General features: G+C 40.9%; 1 protein-coding gene across 6 annotated transcripts in view; it reads left to right on the top strand.

Moving 5' to 3' along the window:
* Nucleotides 1–18,919, top strand: part of cxxc5a (CXXC finger protein 5a) — a 95,890-nt gene that overhangs the window by 60,531 nt on the left and 16,440 nt on the right. The window contains exons 6-8 of one of the 6 annotated variants that reach the window (XM_034684301.1): nucleotides 3,024–3,306; nucleotides 4,356–4,501; nucleotides 14,483–15,500. In XM_034684301.1, the coding sequence (XP_034540192.1) occupies nucleotides 14,706–15,500 (795 nt within the window). In that variant the 5' untranslated portion in view covers nucleotides 3,024–3,306; nucleotides 4,356–4,501; nucleotides 14,483–14,705. Of the gene's footprint in view, nucleotides 1–3,023; nucleotides 3,307–4,191; nucleotides 4,506–14,482; nucleotides 15,501–18,919 lie in introns of those variants that run through there. The other 5 variants (XM_034684303.1, XM_034684304.1, XM_034684307.1 and 2 more) reach the window with 5 other exon arrangements.

The following is an 18,919-nucleotide window of genomic DNA, read 5'->3' as shown; positions in this document are numbered from 1 at the left end:
AGGAGGGCAAAGGCCATCCTCAACTCCATCTCTGCGCATCTTTCAAGGTTAACCAAAAGCTAGGCTGAGTCAGCATTTACGACCGCCATTACTGAGCTTCAAAACACCTCCTCAGAAACCAATGGGTGATGTCACTCAGACTACTTCCATGTTTTACAGTTTATGGGTTGGGAAGTAGTTAGCTTTGTATCTAATTAACAGCAGTATGTGAGCATTTTTACTGTTAACTTTTATGCTGGCTGACATTAGCATTTGGATCAAAGCTCACAGACTGAAGCCTGATTTGTACTTCTGGGTCGAATCGACGGCATAGCCTACGCCGTAGGTCTGCGTAGCTCCCATACCTACGCAAAGGCCAACACATTTAGCAAGAGGTGCACCTCCTCCAAAATGTAACTATGTGTTGAATCGAAACAGACTGCAAGCCCTGTGATTGGTCCTCTAGGTGGCATCAATTATCCGTATCAATTCCCGCACTTGCAGCACTTCCGGTTTCCCTGCATATCGGTCATGTGTTTCATCTCCTCTGTCGTTTCCTCTCTATTCTTCCCTGTAATCATTGCTGTATGATAAGCAGCCACATGTATCAGCTGTAAATTAACAAAAAACGCTTGGTGAAAAAGTAAACCGAAAATGTATCAGAAAGGCCGCACTGCCCTCAAGCGTTTCAGCGTATTGCTGCGTGTCACAGGCAGATCGACCTAGAAGTATGTAGTGCTCACGTCTGCATCGGCCACTGCTGCGTAGGGTCAACACAGAAGTTTAAGCCAGCCTTAAAAGAGGCACTCCCATGCTTGAAAACCCTTGTTTGTTTATTTTGTTGATGACAGTTGTAGTAAAAGATGAGCTCTGATGGTTCACATCAATGAGAGTGGAGGTTTGTTTAACAAATGGTATCATCCCATTAGTCAAATCATTCTGTATTATTTGCAGGATTCATCTAACGCTGCAATGCTTCGTGCAGCCTGATGCTTTAAAGAGAACAGTAAACAAAGTAGAAGAATCCTGAGTAAATTAATGGTTCAGCTACATTGCAAACATCTTCAAAAGTGCAGACACTGCTCCAGCTCTTCTTTCCTCCTGTGTGTTATTTCTCAAAAGTGCAACTCAATCATAGTGATGCGTGCCAGTGGCAGAAGTGTGATGTTTAATGCAGCTGAAAGTACAGGTGTGGAGGCCGAGGGTAAGTCCAGTGTTTGACTTTACCACCAGTTTCATATCACTTGTAATTGTACCCACTGTTACACACCTTTATTAAACAATGTGCACCATATTTCTAAAACTGTCACCAAGTAACCATAATCATGCCTCAGCCTGTGAGTGAGGAGACACAACCTGGGCAGCATTTCAGGGTTTTCCTTTTTAACTTTTCACTGAAACATTTGTTGTTAAATTAAACTCACACCCAAAATAGTGTTGGCTATTCTTGCGAGTCTGATTTGAAAATGTATTCAACTTCAGACTGAGGGGATCTCTTTGGGAAAGAAAAAAAAAAAGGGTAGGTGTTGAAGGCAAGCAGTCAACACACAGGGGGGCATGTGGTACCAAGAGCAGCTTTAAAACAAGACATGAATAATTTCTGCAGCATGTTTGCTTTCTTCTTTGTAGTCATTGCTGCAACATGTCCATTTTAAAGATGTCAACCTCTTTAAGACCCACATATGACCACAAAGGGAAACATGAAAATATCCAATTGTATATTACAAGTCATAATGTCATGTTATATTGTTTCTTCTTATATCGTATCATCTAATTGCGTATCATATTGTATCGTATCGTGTCGTACCCTATTGTATCATATCGTCTTGTATCGGATTGTTGAAATGACATTGCTTTGGCCAAAATTTTGCCTGCAAAGAAACATTTTTAAACTGACATATCTACAAAAAACATTGTTAGAGACTAAAAAACGTATATGCAATATCAGTTTTGCTTTACTTTAACTTGAGGAGTTAAAGTATGTATTGTGGATTTTAATCTCTCATGTAGAGCATGCTTACAAACTTCCAGTGACATTTATTGACTGCTATCTTTTCTGTCAACATTGAGAATTACCTACTTGAATATGATAGATGTATGCAGATTCATTCCTGGTTGTGGTGATCCCAGAAAAGCTGATTGGTGATTTTAGGGTACCTAGTGAATGTTTACAATTCAACAAGTGTAAATTAAACAGAAGATTTTACCTCAAAATAAGGTTTGTACAATGAAGAATAACAGTTTCATATTCTTCTCTTCTTAAGTGAAAAAGCTTCTGAAGATTTGCCAAACCTATCTTTAGAAGGATTTAATTTGGATTCTAAACAATAGACGTGTAACTAAGGCGTTGGGCTGCAAAATGAGAAACTCATGATTTTAATAAATGACACCCTCACTTTCAGACTGATGGAGATTAAAGTTTATTAACATCACTGCATGGCATTAAAAGAATTGACACTTTTTTAGACATTTTTTTTTAATGAATTCCAATTCTGTTATATTTCATTTTTTACTTTAGGTCAAATTATGATGTAAATACACAAATGTGGATGTTTGTTGTACTTTTGAGCTTAACTGATGCTCTGCCTCATCCTGCAGTCATTTCTGTGCTTTAAATAGCCAAGAACAATGTTTAATCCAGGTTTTTCCAGTTGAAAAAAAGTCTGTACAGTGAGATCATTTAGTGTCTCCTTCGACGTAATCTTATCCTGGGAAAGTACAAGTGAAACTGCCTTGTTTCAGTGGCAACGATTTTTGTTTTAATTCATTTTAAAAAAGCTTTCACAGCCATTAAAACGTGTAATAACTTGTGTATACTGAGATCTTTACATTTTAACACAAATCCTGTGCGTAATGACACATTTGTGGTCAGTTTTAACTTTACTGTTTACTAAGTGAGTGTCATGTTTATGAGAGCCAGAGCATATTTGTTTGCTGGGAGGCTGGTTGGCTACTGACAGAGTTGGTTGAACACCCCCTCCTCTCTCTCCCTCTCTCTCTCCCTCTCTCTCTGTCTCTCTCTCTCTCCCTCTCTCTCTCTTCAGCTGCCGCGATATTTTTTCCAGCTCTGGAGCCTCCACCGCACAGCTCGATCGATTCGCATTGATTGTCCCTGACGAGCTGCTCCACTTTCTAGCCAATGTCAGCCAGTCTGCGATCGGGAAGGAGAGAAATGAAGGAAAATCTCTGCCGCCCTGGCGGTGTCATTTCCACACACTTGGGTTGGCCGCCTGCCAGCAGACAGGCCGGTGGAAAGAGGTGGAGTGGACTCTGGGGCTGAGCTGAGAGGAGGAGCGACCGGCCACGAGGACCATCTCTGTCAGCCTGGTATAGTGGCTTTATACTGCAAATACATTATGGGTGAATAGAACCATTAACCACCCTGCGTTCCCATTGACAGTGAGCCCACTCTTTAATACAAAAAAAAAAAAAAAAACACACAATGCTAGATATTCTAATAAAACATTTACATTCACAACAACTAAATAAACACAGATTGTGTTTGCTAAGCATTTTGCTAATAATAACATCTGCTGCATTTATCTTGAATTAGAATTAAAAAGTAGGAAAAAAATAAAGCTTGTTTGGGTATGTTTGTCATTTGAACTTTTATCAAATGTAAAATAAACCACGCGCTTTGTTTGAGAGCATTAATTATCAGATAAGAGCAGATAAGATATTACTTTATTGATAAAATAAATGGTAAATTCAATTGTTACAGCAACCCAGACATAAGTACAATCAAGAAGAAGTTTCAATAAGTAAAATAAAATAAAATAAGATAAGTAAAAATAAAATATACAATGTTACAATGGAATTTAGATTAAATAGAAGTTATTACAGGCAGTATTAAAAATGTTTCAGTAGTGACAGGTTGACATGGTGTGATAATGGTTGGTAATGACAAATTAAGCAATAAGTAAAAATAAGCATGGGTATGTAATATGACCATGAGTTGTAGTTACAATAATAATGTAATATAACATAATATAATATGGTAAAGATGTATATGCCATTCGAGCAACAGTTTGATCATAGAACGTCTCAGCCAATAATATCTCACACATTATTATCTTATACTGTCATTGTGAACCGCCTCTCTCCACTCGGCTGTCCTGAACGGCCCTCTCGCGCGCTGTTATTGCAAGAGCCGAAGCGCGCGCCGCACCAAAAGTCCACTTCGGTTTTTCCGCGAAGCTCCAAAAATCTATGAAATGTGTTTGCATGTTCCTCTCTGCAAGCGGGGATGTAGAGGTGGGATTGCAAGGACCGAGAAAGCTGGGGGAACCCACGCGTTCAGCCTCAGAGAAAGTACGGCTTTTTCCCAAATAACTGACGCTCTGTCATTTTTTTCTTTTCACGTTTGTCATTACCAGGCAGCCACTCTGTTGGATTGTGTTCTCGGAGAATAAGCTCTGTTTTCCCTGCTCTTTTTTTTTTTTTGTCACCATTCTTGCACGGCAGGCTGAGAGACGGACCGCTCGGACTGTGGGAGCCCTCCCCTCTGCTCCGATCTGCTTTGGTAGGTGCGAATAAAAAAACGGGCCCATGTTTGCAAATATGCAGATATATGGAAGGGGAGGGAGGAGGTGTGGGATGCAAAGGGGGGGACATACTTTGTTGAAGTCTGCTCAAAGTTGGGATGTCATCCTCTTATAGGATCAAGTTATAGCAGAGGGGGAACCGGGGCTCTTCTGCTACCTATATCCTCAGTTGTGCGACTGCAGCTCTGTGCTGGTACCGCAGATAGGCTACAGTGCTCATAGATCACCGGGTCCACACAAAAGAAACCCATTTGGATCTGTGGTACTTCTGGAAAACAAAATAACAACGGCTTTAAAACTGAAAAGACATCTGTTTTTTTTAGAATATCTAACAAGCTGCTCTTGGTTTGTTCCAAAACAACCTTTCTTATTCGCTTTTATAATAAGTGGCCGCCAGCGCTGACACGGATCGGCACCACACTGAAGCACGAGCCCCGATGCATTTCTGTGAATCAGCTGTTAATGATGCGCGTCTAAACTTGACGCTTCCAGTCAGTGAGAGAAAAGGATCAGCGCGCGAGTCGGGTCAAGCTTACATTTGACAACAGACTCTTAAGATTGTCATACTGTGATATTAACACTTGTATTTAATACAGAAAAGATAGACTTGCATATTGATTTATTTGGACTGGAGTGAAGAAAGAAATGCATTTAACGGATTTCTTATATTCTTCCTCTGGTGTGTATTCATCTGTTTTTCTCCGGGCATCATTAGAAAGTTCCCGAGGTAGCCTATATGATTAGCTTTCACTTCCCGGGGATCCACAGTCAACCCCCTGCAATCCTCCACCAGTATCTCAGCTCCAGCTGCTCCATATGTGTACCATCTGAAGTCACTGAATGCACTGCGCGGTTGTTTTTCTCCAACTTTCTCTGTGCATTGCCCCAATTAGTGGCAATAAGACGCAGCAGGTTTGGAGCAATATAGATGAACCATTGAGTCTAATTATTGTCACTGTGTTTTCTTTCAACTTCCTATATATATGTGTGAGTGTGTGTGCGCGCGTCTGTGTGCACGGGAGGTTGGAGGAATAGAGAGGCTCACCAGTAGACAGGTCCGCAGACAGCGCGTCTGGAGGGAAAGGGGGGGGAGGCTGCATTTGCATCGTGCATCGCCTGAACTAATGCATTAAGTATTCTCGCCTCTCCTGAGGAGCAGTCATCTGCTCCAGAGTTCTTGATGGACCAAATGCCTCATAACCCTGAGGAAAATAAGGCGGGTTTTTTAACGTCCTAGTTAAATAAATAATAAATAAAAAACCTGACTACAATTACCTGGCACCTGCGCATGCTCTGACGTCACTGAAGGGAAGTTATTCAGGAGTGAAGTGCGCTTGAGGCAGGCTAATGATCCAAAAGCCACCAAGTTACTGAGAACTATGAATTTCAGAATCAGAATCAGAATCAGCTTTATTGGCCAGGTATGCTTGAACACACAAGGAATTTGACTTGGTAAGCTGTGCTCTCTTTGTACAAGAATACAAATAAAAATATAATAATAATAATAATAACAAAAATAATAATAATAATATCAACTATAAACACAAAAAGAACAACAAGTAGGCATTACTAATACGTACAGGCTAAGATAATATGATTATAGTTTGTGATGACACTTACAGGGATTAGAATAAAATATCTCACATTCATGCTAAATTCTGCCTTTCTTGTGTTCAGATATTTCTTTCAAGAAAGATTATAGTTCTCCATTGCCTAAACAATAGGAAATGAACACGCATAACCCTAAAGGCTTTACTCCATCACCTATTGATCCACTGAAACAACCCACCCCTCATCCATCAGTCAGCTGTCACTACCGTGTATTGACATTAACCTCATCTACAATTGTAGCACAACACTTTGTACAAAATCAGGCATCTGAGAAAATAAACTTAAAAATAAATATGCATATTTATTGAAAGTAGCCGGCAAAGTTTAGAGTTAGCTGAGTGCTGCATGTGGATGTTAAATGAGCTGTTCATACAAGTATCACACTGCTGACAACGTTCACCCGCAGCAGCAGCACTGTGGCTGTCAGGAAGCTCTCATCATGTGAATTGGTGAGTGAGTACAGTATAATTTATTGAAGTGCCACTTCATTCACCAATCGTTTCAGCTTGAAGGTTTTAGTAAATGTTCCACACAAAATGAAACCCCTGCTTGATTGTTTTACACCACATTTAGCCAGCAATTCAGATACTGAGCTTCTGACTCTACTCTTTGACATACTGTTGAGGCGTTTCGTCCAGTCTTGCATCTTGGGAAGTGAACACACTGACCATGTGTAGGAAAAGTTTTTGAATCATGTTTAATTTCTTTCTTGTCAAGAATTAAATAAGATACAACTAAAATATCTGTATGTAAAGTTAAAGCTACTGCTAGCAGAATGCTAAAAGTACCATTCAGTGATTTTTATTTTAAATCTAGGAACAGTCACTTCCTGTTCATGGTTGCTGAGCAACTGTTCCCCCCTGATAAATTGTTGTTTCCACAGTTTTTTATATTGTACTGATAAACAATTAGAATAATATGTTTAATATTAACCTTTAAAAGTGTAAATAAGCAGGGTTTTTTTTTATTAAGTGCTTATCTTAATGCTGCTCTTGCCCAGACGTCTCATGGCTGTAGCTTCTTATTAAACATCAGTATCATCAGCTAGCTTGCAACAAAGTTTTTGCAATGTTGAATCTTTATCTTTAACCTCATATCTAGTTTTTGCTTCTTCAGAGCTGTATGTTTTATACACATTTGGACATCAACACAAACACATTTTAACAAGTCAATAGGAAAAGTTATTTTCCAGTAGCAGAGACAGAAAAACTGAGAATCTCTGAAAGGATCAGTACAGTGCTGTGTAGAGCTGGGATATCAGGATGAAATCACCACATTTCACACTCACATGACAGTGTGTGTGAAAAAAATGGTCTCCTTTTAAGTCTGCGTTTAACGAGGCTGTTAGAACAAAATTTGGTGTCCATGCTTCTTAATGACAGCAGCTGCCCAATTATAAGCTCTAAGTGAACCAAATAAGACCTTTCAAATACATTTGAAAACAAATGTATTCATCTACGTTTGTAAATCTTTAGTGACCACATATAGACGTTCTGCAGGTCAGCTGCTCTTCACAAAGTGTCCATGAAGTTTCTGAGCTGACAGCTGTCTGCTGATCCAACAAAACAGGCTCAGACTTATGTCAAGATGTTGGCTAAATGTCATTACTGCATTAACTGCAGCGTTTATAATCAGATTAAGAATGTTTATCTGACGAGTCTACATTTTGTCGCCTGCACTAAATGATTTATTGAGTGTTAAAACTGGAATAGTTCAGCACTGAGATTGACTTTCCTTAAAGCATTGAAACAAACACAGCGGATTCCGTTTCATAATGGTGATCAGACATCTGTTAAAAAGTCCAAAACATACACCGTGATTGCTCCTGGAATTCCTGGATGTCATTTCAATTTTATCTTTTAAAAGATGGCCTCAAATTTATTTTTTCAATGTTTTCATTGCATGTTCAAGCTCACTCATTGGTCGATCTAAGAAAGCCTTTATGCTTGTAGTTGTTTGATCACCTGACTTTTATCTGTTTCCTGGGGATCAAATTGTGGGCAGATAGATAAAAAAAAGTGAGAAAGACTTGATATATGTGAGCGATGGCTGATGTTTACACCTGCTATTATGCTGAGACAGCGTGAAGTGTGAGAAATGTGTCTGATATAGGCTTTAATATATGACTTCCACTACAGTCTACAATTTACAGGCCCTTGTCACATAAAACCTGAGGTCTAATGCTTTAATATAGCCACTTCATTAACACCACATCACAGGAAATTAGGTAAATATGCTTAAATGACTAAACAACAGCAGCATGACACTGACACTCAGAGGCAGCTGGGGTGCAGGAGACAGTTCATGTGAGGACATAAACCCGTCTGTAAATGATGTGGTGAGGGGATTTGAAGAGCCATGACGCTTAGAGTCGAGGAGGGTGATTAGCCAAAGTCTATGCACGGCGCTCGGGGTTGATGAAGATAGAAACAGTGTGACTGATAGGTCAGGGGAATGGAGGACAGATGTACACACATGCAGCAGAGGAGGGTGCAGTGTGAGGATAAAATAAGCGCATCTGTGGTGGACCAAAGCATCATCTGTGCTCAGGTCAGGTGCACCGGTTTTAAATGCTGTACTTATAATCTCAATCAGCGCACATGTTTTCAGGCTTTCATTCATTCATTCATGTATCTTCTACTTTTTTAGAAAGTGCCCTAATGATTGAAGCAATGTCTCAAAGGTCACACTGATGTTTTACGCTACAAAACAAACAACAACATGTACTTACACAAAGAGACCCTGTCATCTGTCACATTATTATTTCATTACAGAAATATACAGTGGGTGTTGAAGACAAAAAGTTAGCAGACTGAGAAGTAGCATGTGGCAGCCCTTGTTATCAATACTACAATAGAGGGTCTAACAGGTGCACTTGTTTTTTTTCTGCTGGAATCTCTTCAAGCACCGGAAACAATGGAGTCAACAACATGTGTAAACACAGCGCTTTCATTGACTTTGATCAAAATAAATAAAAGACTATTGTGCAGTCAATAATGAAAGTGAGCAAAGTGCAGCACAAATTAGCATTGACTTTTCCTTTTAGCAGAAATTAAAACCCCATATGTTTCCCATCAAAAGCCACTTTATCACTTTTGTATCTGTTAACAGAGAGTGTCAAACACCTATCACTGCTTATCAAGCCTCTTTTGCTGAACCAGACCGTAAACTTATCAGCTAAACCCAAACACAGCATGTTCAATCAACAGTGAGTATGAATTATGTGTTAAAACCATAGACTGTATAAAATATGAACGTAGTATCCGTGATGTCACCCATCTGTTTCTGAAGCGCTGTTTTGAGGCCAAAATTGTTGCTGTTGAGCGATTGTGACGTAAAGAGGCGGGCTTTGAGCCTCCTAGCCAACAGCTACAGTGTTCCTGCCTGTCAGTCAAGTCAGCTGTGCCTCTCATTGGAAGACTCGTAATCTCAAAAAAATTCACCCCCCCTACAGTGTATGCCGATCAAGAAATGAGGTATCCAGACTACACTCGTCTTTTGTACCAGGCTGTAAACATGTTTATTTCTGCTGTAAAGATCAGCTTTTTTGAATTGGTGTGTATGTGGTTTCCGGTACTTCCGGAGCCAGCCTCAAGCAGATCCTAGATGAACTCCAGTTTTTAGCACTTCCGCATTGGACTCATATTTTTAGACCAGAGGTTGCTGCTTGATTAAAATCCACAAGGTGGCACCTAGGAAGGAATTCTAATTTGCATAACCAACTTTTCATTATACACTGTCTTGCTTACTATCTGGCCAATAACCAAAGACAAGAACAAGTTGACACACAACTTTGATTTAAAGATTAATTCACTGATTTTACATCTCTTTATTTATATGGCTAAAAAAATAGTCCTTCTGATTCCATAGTTAGTCACATCAATGGCAACAGTTTCTTATCAGCCTGTTTATTTGTTATAATTGATATTAAACTGATCATTTACTTAAAGGTAACATTTAAAAAAAATGGACATGACAGCTGTAGGAATATTTATGTTGACATCTCTCTCTTCATTCAGCTCTCCTTCCCAGAGCTTCGCGGCTGACAAACCTTTAAAACATAAACAAGTCAAATGTCACAACTTTTAACATTCTTCCATTTACTACTATTTATGGTTTAAGTAACTTTGTAAGAAATGGCAAGTTAGTGATGCACTCATCAGCTCTGCTGCCGTTGTCTGGATTGCTGCTCTCACATCTTTGCCCAGTAACTTATTGTTTCCTGACTCTTGCCTGAGACGTACACACAAATGTTTTTGCCACAGTGTCAACAGGCAGAGGCGAAATGTGCCAGAACTTCTTTCTGTGGATTGATTTGTCATGATTTGTGTGACCAGGTTGTTGCCATTGTTGCTTTTGTTGTTTAGAATCAGTGACTGTTGTAGTAGGGTTTAGACCAATCAAAATAAAGTATTTAACACAGACTGGTAATTAGTAAGAAAGCAGGGAAACAAGAGGTGGTGAAAACCCGGCTGTTCCGCTGTTGACACGCAGGTTGCTGGGTTCACAGCTGGACACAAGTCACATGATCAATGGACAACAGATGAATAAGCTCTATAAGCTGCTACCGAGGGGTGTGAAGATTCACAAATCCGACTCAGCTACCAATCTAAACTTTAAAGATCTGAGTGCACTGGTCTGGTACCTTGGATTGGTAAAAATGTCATATGAACTGGTCAATGGCCTTTTTTTCAAAGTTGTGATTGAGTTTACTGAGGTTCTGTTGTGTTTTTATTGTTCTGAGACTCAGACATTGATCTTTTATCTTCAACAAGAGTTATATGAGCTTGGTGGTTGGTCAGGTAGTGTTAGTTAGCTCACAACAAGAAAACAATAAAGTCTGAGATTGGTGAAGCGACTTATAGTCTCCACATCAAAAATCAAGTCATAAGATCTTAATGCTAGAGAGGGGAAACTTCCAAAGGTCTGCCCATCTGTACGCTTTGTTGCAAAGAGATTATGCACACCGGCGGCAAGACCAATTTCCCCTGATAAGACTCCATGACGACATCTGTGCCAAGATGCTAGCATTAGCCAACAGCAGCACAAACAGCCCCTGATACTGAACCCTCTAATCAGCCCTGAATTGGTAAAGTCTACAATTATCAAAACATCACAATAGTCTGTTTTATTTCCAAAATTTTTGTTTGGTGTGTTGGCTTTGTGACATGGTTTCTACTTAATATCCGAGTTACAAGATACCAAGCAGACAGCATTAAAGTGTGACACAGATGATTTTCAAATTAAGAATGAAATCAAACAAGCACTTTGAACTGAAGAGCAAGTGGCAATAACGCCAGTGTTTAAATGTTATGTTCAGTTCAGATGTGAGAATCACAGAGAAATTCTGAGGAGAATCTATGTCTTGAATTGTTTTCATAATTTCAGATTTAATACAACAGCATTGCTCTCCTGTCTAACGTGACACAATAAGGTCTGTCATTCAGTGTTTGTTTTCATCTACTTTTATTGTTCAATTGGCTTTAATATTTGAACCTTGGGGAAATGAATACTTGTTTTCAAGTGCTGGCAGGGCTTTGCAAAGTCAATGAAGGTAAATGGACAGAAAAGCAGAAATTTCTGGGTAGTTATACCAAGTGTTCCTATTTCTTGACCCAGCTACCTGTCATAGTGAGACAACAGGCGATGGATGTTTGATTAAGACTCCTGTTTATTAGGGCCCGAGCACCGACAATGTCGGCGAGGCCCTCTTGTTATTATTCTTATTCCTGATTGATCAAATCGGACTGAGTTGTTCTATAATTCAATGAATCAGATCATAGCCATCGAGGACAGAATTAGGTCGGATCGTCTTGAAAAGGAGAGATGCACACCACTACTGTTTCCAGTTTATATCGCATTAACACCGTGAAGATCATCAACACTTTTTACAACAACAGTCCTTGAGCCATGTCATTTCTGCCTTTTTAAACCTTTAGTGTCATCTGCAGGTCAACTGCTGTGAGACTTCTTACGTTACCGCCAATAAGTGACACTTTTGAAACTGTTTCCACAAGCTGGGACTGCCAACTTATTTGCTTTGTAGCAGACATGACAGGTCATTTTTCTGGCTATTGATAATGGGCCATGCCACTAATTATTTGGAGTGCTCAAGTCTATTAGCACATTTACTGTATTTGGAGCATTGATAAAGCAGTTGGATCAGAGCTTGGTATTCCCTCAAGCCATGAATAATCAAGAAAGTGTGCTTTCATACTAGCAGATATCCAGATTAACTTTAATACATGCAGAACTGCTGTGGAGTTTATGTTGCATAATATGGAATTGAAATGTCATTATTAACAACATTAATATATTCATAGATGATCAATACGTATATGATCCATAAGACCACAAACTCGCTTATGCATTCCTCCTGATTTGCAGTGCTGCTATGCGTTCAGCCACAGCTGAGCAGAGCAGAGATGCAGTTAGTCTGAGATGCTTTAGGGAAACCGGACCCTGGTCAGTGCTGCAGCAGGAGAAACTGAAACTACAGGGCTGAGGGGCTGCGGAGCTGGCTCTGGTTCGCTGGCGCCACATCCCCCTGAGCTGGTGAGAATGTGGGGGCTGTGCTCTTGCCTTTGAAGCTTTACCTCCCACTAATTCTGGCCTTCCAATTTCCACACAGTGCACAGACACCCCCCTCCATCCTCTTCCCCTCCCTCTCCCTTTGTTTCCCTTATAAGGACTGGCCCGGCCATTTCCTCAGCGTTTCTGTGGGAGGTGGTGGGCTTGTTTGTGAGCACGGACAGGTCAGGAGAATCGCAGCAGAGTTTTTCTTTTCACAGATGAGCAGTCACAGGAATCTTACGCTAAGAGCTGCTGGATGGATACATATGAGTCCAGAGGGGACTCCATCATTGCTAGCCTGGGGGAAACCTTTTTATAAGCCCCAACGCTGACTTTGATATAATAATTGTACAATTATAATATCCTTAAAAAGTTATAGCTTAGAGAATAATTACTGGACAAAAAGTTGGTTGATAAAATTAAATTAAAGCAATAAATTAAAACCAAAGTTTGTGAAAAGATAATCAATTTCCTTTGTTTTGCTCCGGGGCTTTGGGGGTGCATTATCAGCAGCTTGATGTGTGAAGAAGTCAATTAACAGACAAATATATATTTTCTCATATATTGTTTCACAGGGTTATACACTCAGATCAATGAGTATGTAATTGTAAGTCAATAAATGCTACAATTCTCAAGACTTAGCTGCACTCAGGGCAAAAAAGGAATTAATAAAGCACTCACTCCAGAACAAATTGGTCTCTAAAAGGCTCTTCTGTATTTAAATGGTGGTTTTTAAGTAGATGATATAGTTGTGACATGTGAAGTAATGAAATGTCTGTTTATGTATGATAATGTTTATCACAACATTACACATGTCTGAATGAATCTTTGAGCTCAAAGTGTGAAATGAAAATACACAGCTGTAGCAGGAGTGACACCGAGGTCTTTACTGAATATTTTTAATAAGACTCTTACCCTTACCCACATTTACCCTTCAGCTGATTCTAATCTTCAGCTTATGGTTTTCGTTCAGGCATATCCACGCCATATCTAAAAGGCATGATTTTAATTATCACAGGATGGAAATAATATGACAGGTGCGCTCGTAGTAATGAACTGAAATAGAATGGCACCCAAATACTTGGCCCCCATTGTCTGGAGCATTATAAAAAGTTAGTGCCCATTGCTACCCAGCTATCTTTAAAGTTGAGTTTCAATCCCCCTGTGTTTCCTTGAATGTGAAATGCAACTCTCTTCATTGAACAAGATTTTAAAACCCAGTGTCCACAGCTGGCTCAGCACAAAACAGAATGCTGATACAGATTGCAACCCAGTGAACCTCAATTTTTTTCAGCTGAAGAGTCAGAGTTTTGGTTTAAAGCTCCTCACAGGAGCTTTAAACGTTGCCACCTGTATGTGCTTACATTGTGTACATTAAGCAACCAAGCTGCTTTAAAATTGCTATTCAATTTAACATTGCTTGGAACACTTACAGAAAGTAAGGCCTGATGTGATATGACATGCAGAAAAAATAGCAATAAACAATATATTTGTCATTTGAGGACCATTAATTAAGTTGGTGGAGACCAAAAACAGAGCTAAAGTAGGGCAAATACTGGATTAGTGTTCAGGAGATGGCCAGAAGTACAGGTCCAAATGAAAGATGATTTTGCACTTTGAATGATGTAAAGTCCAGGTTATCATTAAGGTGATAATAAGGTCAACTTGTTTCTCCTAGCCCTATGTTCTGTTTCTTAATGCATGTTTTAATGCCTAACTCTTTGTTAAGTTGATCACTGATGAGTAATTTACCTTTCCTCTGTCCCTGTGTGAAGTTTCCAGATGGCCCATGGGAGAGCGTGAATGAGGCCTGAAGTGTAGCGGGGCAGAAGGCTCTGGGGCCTGTCTGTTGTCGGCTTGTTGATTCGTCCATCGAGGTGAGGAGCAACTCTCACCAGGGCAGAGAACGGACCAGGAAGAGGTCTTTTCTCCCCCTCCTCGCTCACCCCTGCCCCCTTTCCACCCTCACCCCCAACCCAGACACGTACGCTCTGGACCATGTCTAGCGAGCTGCCGGAGGGGGGCCGGACAGAGGACCAGGAGCGGAGCAGCAGTAAACAGGACTCACCTGTTGTGGAGCGGAGGAACCGCAGTGGCATCATCAGTGCGCCCCTCAGTAAGAGCCTTAAGAACTCACGCACCCTTTCCCAGTACACAGCCGTCTCCTCGGCCCACACCAATGGACACACGGACAATGGTGAGGCAAAGAGCCACTCGGCCAAGCCTCAGTCTCCCCCACAGCCCCAGCCCACCGTCTCCGCACTGGCAGCAGCCAAGTTGGACCGGACCCTTGAACAGGTTTTGGAGGGACAGAATGGCCTGCTGCACTTTGCCCAGGCAGCAGCGCTGTTGAAACGGGCCGGTATGGAGCACATGCTCCTGCCTGGGGGCATGGGAGTGGGAGTTGGCGGCGGAGACGTAGGCTCGGGGGCTAGCGACTTGGAGGGTACGTCTGTCACGGACGCCGTAGGTGCTCCCGTTGACTTCCCATATGGAGTAGGGGGTGGTTTCCCCTTCAACCCGGGGCTTTTCATCATGACACCGGCCGGAGTGTTTCTGGCGGACAGCGCACTGCACATGGCCGGCCTGGCCGAGTACCCGGCACAGAGCGAGCTTGCCTCCGCTATCAACTCCGGGAAAAAGAAGCGAAAACGTTGCGGCATGTGCCCACCTTGCCGACGGCGGATTAACTGCGAGCAGTGCAGCAGCTGCCGAAATCGCAAAACGGGCCACCAGATCTGCAAGTTTCGCAAATGTGAGGAACTGAAGAAGAAGCCCTCTGCTGCTCTGGAGGTAAGGCGGTGGTGGTTGTAACAGAATATTGTCTACTCTACTATTCAACAGTTTGTCATCAGATTAGGTTGTTGGTACAGAGTTTTAAGGCAGATTTGAGTTGGTTTTTAAAGTCTGCTTATCATTTTACATTGGTACATTTAAAATGTCCTCAGCCACCAATACAAAATAACACCTCTGGAAACCAACAAATACCTGGAGCATAAAGAAACAGATGTATGATCTAGCAAATAAGAACATCTGGAGGTAAAAAATGTGGTGTTTATTGTGTGCAATTTTTCAGAGTTCAATTATTGGAGTGAAGGTCAAAAAAGTTTCACAAAGCATCAATGCAGCAACAGATTACTTATCAAGAGAGTAACCAGAAAAAAAGCTTTGATACAAAAATTAGACGTCTATCTCCATCAAATAGATGGAAATGTTTTATGTACTAGAGAGACCTGCAATCTTCAGTCACAAAATTCAGCCTCACACATGCAACCACAGAGAAGATCTTTTGGTTCTCACTGAAATGTCATTTGTCTTTGAGACAAATAATACAGGAGGGTGGATGTTGAGGTTCTGTTGGGGCTGATGGCTCCACAAGCAGTCCGATAACAGGTGGTGAGGAGAGTAGTGGGTATGTGTGCAGGGTAAGCAGTGCACCATGGGGTCTCCTTAATCTCTCCACCATAACCATACAATCACCAAACCTTCTGCTGGGAAGGTTCATTCACGTGAAGCTTGAACACGTGATTGTTTATGTTTGTTGTGCGTTGAGCTTCAGTGGAGAATTTCCTGTTTAGTCACATGTTCATCCTCCATGTGCTTCTGCATATGTTGCAATCGTAACTGAAAAAGTGTGTGTAGGCAGAGTGGCAGTAAATGTGACTATGTGTACGGTATGTGTTTGTGTGTATCTGTGCGTATGTATGTAACAAGGTCCATCTGGCCTCTGAGCTGTCATCTGGAGCACCAGGTGTCAGTGTGGCACACATGCCCCCCTTTAGCTGCCGCTGTCCTTCTCTCGGTGACACTCCTGCTCATCTAAATGGCCCTCCAAACTTCACGTCTCTTACCTCACACACACTCAGTGGCTTAACTAACTCCTGCTTTAATCAGGAACCCTTTCAGCAGACGCTCCATCAGGGAAAACAAAATGGGGCGCCAGTTTAGCTCGATTGGTGGAGCAGGCGCCCCATGTACAGGGGCTGTAACCCTTGTCGCACTGGTTGCAGGATCGATTCCTGCTCCCAGCATGATTTGGTGAATGTCATTCTTCCTCTCTCTCTCTCAAGCTGTCCTGTCGAATGAAGGCTAAAGCCAAAAGATAACAATGAACCCCCAAAACTTTAGAGATAAATGGCTAACAGTGTCGCTTCGTTGTTGCGTAATAAATGAATAAATATGTAACACAGTGTGAACCTGAACACGCCGCGAGGCCTGTGGTCTAATTGACACAAACTGGACGTGTGCTTCAAACTGCTAATGGCTTAACTTCTTCCTCTCTCTGATGTGGATTGAGACTGACAGCTTGGCCTCTTGTTTTGAGGCTGAAATGTTGGTCGGTCAGTCCCCATGTGCTGACTTTGGCCATCCACACTGAAATGCTCCTAAAAGCGATGGATGAATTATTAAGACATTTTGAGGGATAGAAACAGAAAAAGCAGAAGTGTGACAGCACTTTAAACATGAAATAAACCAAGATTGGCTTAATAGTGGATGTTTATGGCAGGATAACACTAAATGGACACACAAAATGCCACATCTTTACTTATTGAAGGGTTCTGAGGTTCCCAACCTCGTATAAAGAAACAACCACAAACATTTGGACACTTCAAAATACCAAATAACCATATTTGGGTGTTAATGCAATGAACTACAAATCATGTGGCAAGTATTTTACATTTCCTGTTCAAAGTTGCAGCAGACAGAAATACAAAAAGTCACCGTAATGAGATTGCCATGAGAAAAAATCCAGTTAACATATAAAGCAGGAAACAAACCTCAACTTTACACACCTGACAAAGTAATACACATCATATTCAGCTGATGTCACATTTTTCTCCATATGCTCTCAGGGCTTCTGTCCAGTAGTGCCGTTTTTGTGCCAGCTACCTCACCGTTGTTGGGTTACAGAAGTTGTCCTGTAATACAGTCTGTTTTAAAGTTATATATTTTAGCTTTTAGCCTTTAAATATAGGAAGTTGAAGAGAAACAGGAAATGTGGGGAGCAGAGAGTGGGGGAAGACATGCAGCAAAGGGGAGTTGAACCTGCGACTTCTGCAACAACGACTATTGCCTTTGTATATGGGGCGCGCTTGGACTGCATGCTCTTAATTCTTCAATCTTTCAATGACATAGCAAAGAAAACCTAAAAAAAAATGATATATGGATATCTATCTGATATATATGTTGTGGTAGCATTAGCAGCAACTGTAGACCTTGATAAAACTAGTGTGCTTAGTTTCTCTTCCGTCTGAACCTCAACCATTGTTGTTGACAAAGCTGATATCAGAAGTCCCGCCCCTTTTTGATTATGATTGGTTTGTGATGGAGAGGTAACATCATGGATGACAGAGCGTTGTTGCAAAAGTTGGACTATTTTCAACCAAGAACGCTTTGAGCACACGGCGACAAAACACAGCTGACTGTGTTGAAAATGCTGAGCTGGGTTGTGTGTTTCAAAGAAAATAGTCGCTGCAAGCGTAAAATTGTCTTGGCCTCCAAGCATAAACATACAAAGTTTAAATTTGCTCAAGGAGGCAAGAAGGAACAACACAACAAGCTGTTACAGCAAATGACCCCAAACTCTTACTTTTAAGGTCATGTATGGAGGAAGCTGTGATTGGCTTGCCAACTAAACCTTGAACTTGCTGGTTTTCCTGCAGACAGTCAACATTTGTTTTTGCTATGATCACCATCTTTCTCCAGTCTTAATCACATGCTCATCAGTTTGTAACCATGACAGTGAAGGACCCCTGAACCAAGTTAAGTCATTAATTTCACCCAACCAGGCTGTTTGGGTAAACATAACAAAGTTAATGTTCTGCCTTACACTAACGGAGCAGCAATCATAATCACTGTCATGTGAGAAAATCCTTTTACATGTCATTTTAAAAGTTTGTCTATACCCTGTTGTGTTTTTATTGTATTTTGGGGGCGTGTTGGCTGGTGTTCATCTAATCCATCATAGTGAAAAACAGTCTGGGTTAATTGCTGTTGTTATGTTGTATGACAGGTGAATAATTGATTGGATTTGTATAGAGCTTTTCTTGGCACTCAAAATAACTTAAAAGCTAAGATAGAAGTGAAGAGTCTACATATCTCACATAAATATAATTTTTTCTCTGACAATCTCATTGACAAAAATCAGAATGCCATAAGAAATTCAAGCTGACACCATTAAATACCTGGACCATGAAGAAAAGAACCTAAAT

The sequence above is a fragment of the Notolabrus celidotus genome, chromosome 5 (assembly GCF_009762535.1).
Source record: "Notolabrus celidotus isolate fNotCel1 chromosome 5, fNotCel1.pri, whole genome shotgun sequence".
NCBI classification, from domain to species: Eukaryota; Metazoa; Chordata; class Actinopteri; order Labriformes; family Labridae; genus Notolabrus; species Notolabrus celidotus.
The sequence above is the reverse complement of the archived record's forward strand: the minus strand, read 5'-3'. Positions and strand labels throughout refer to the sequence as shown.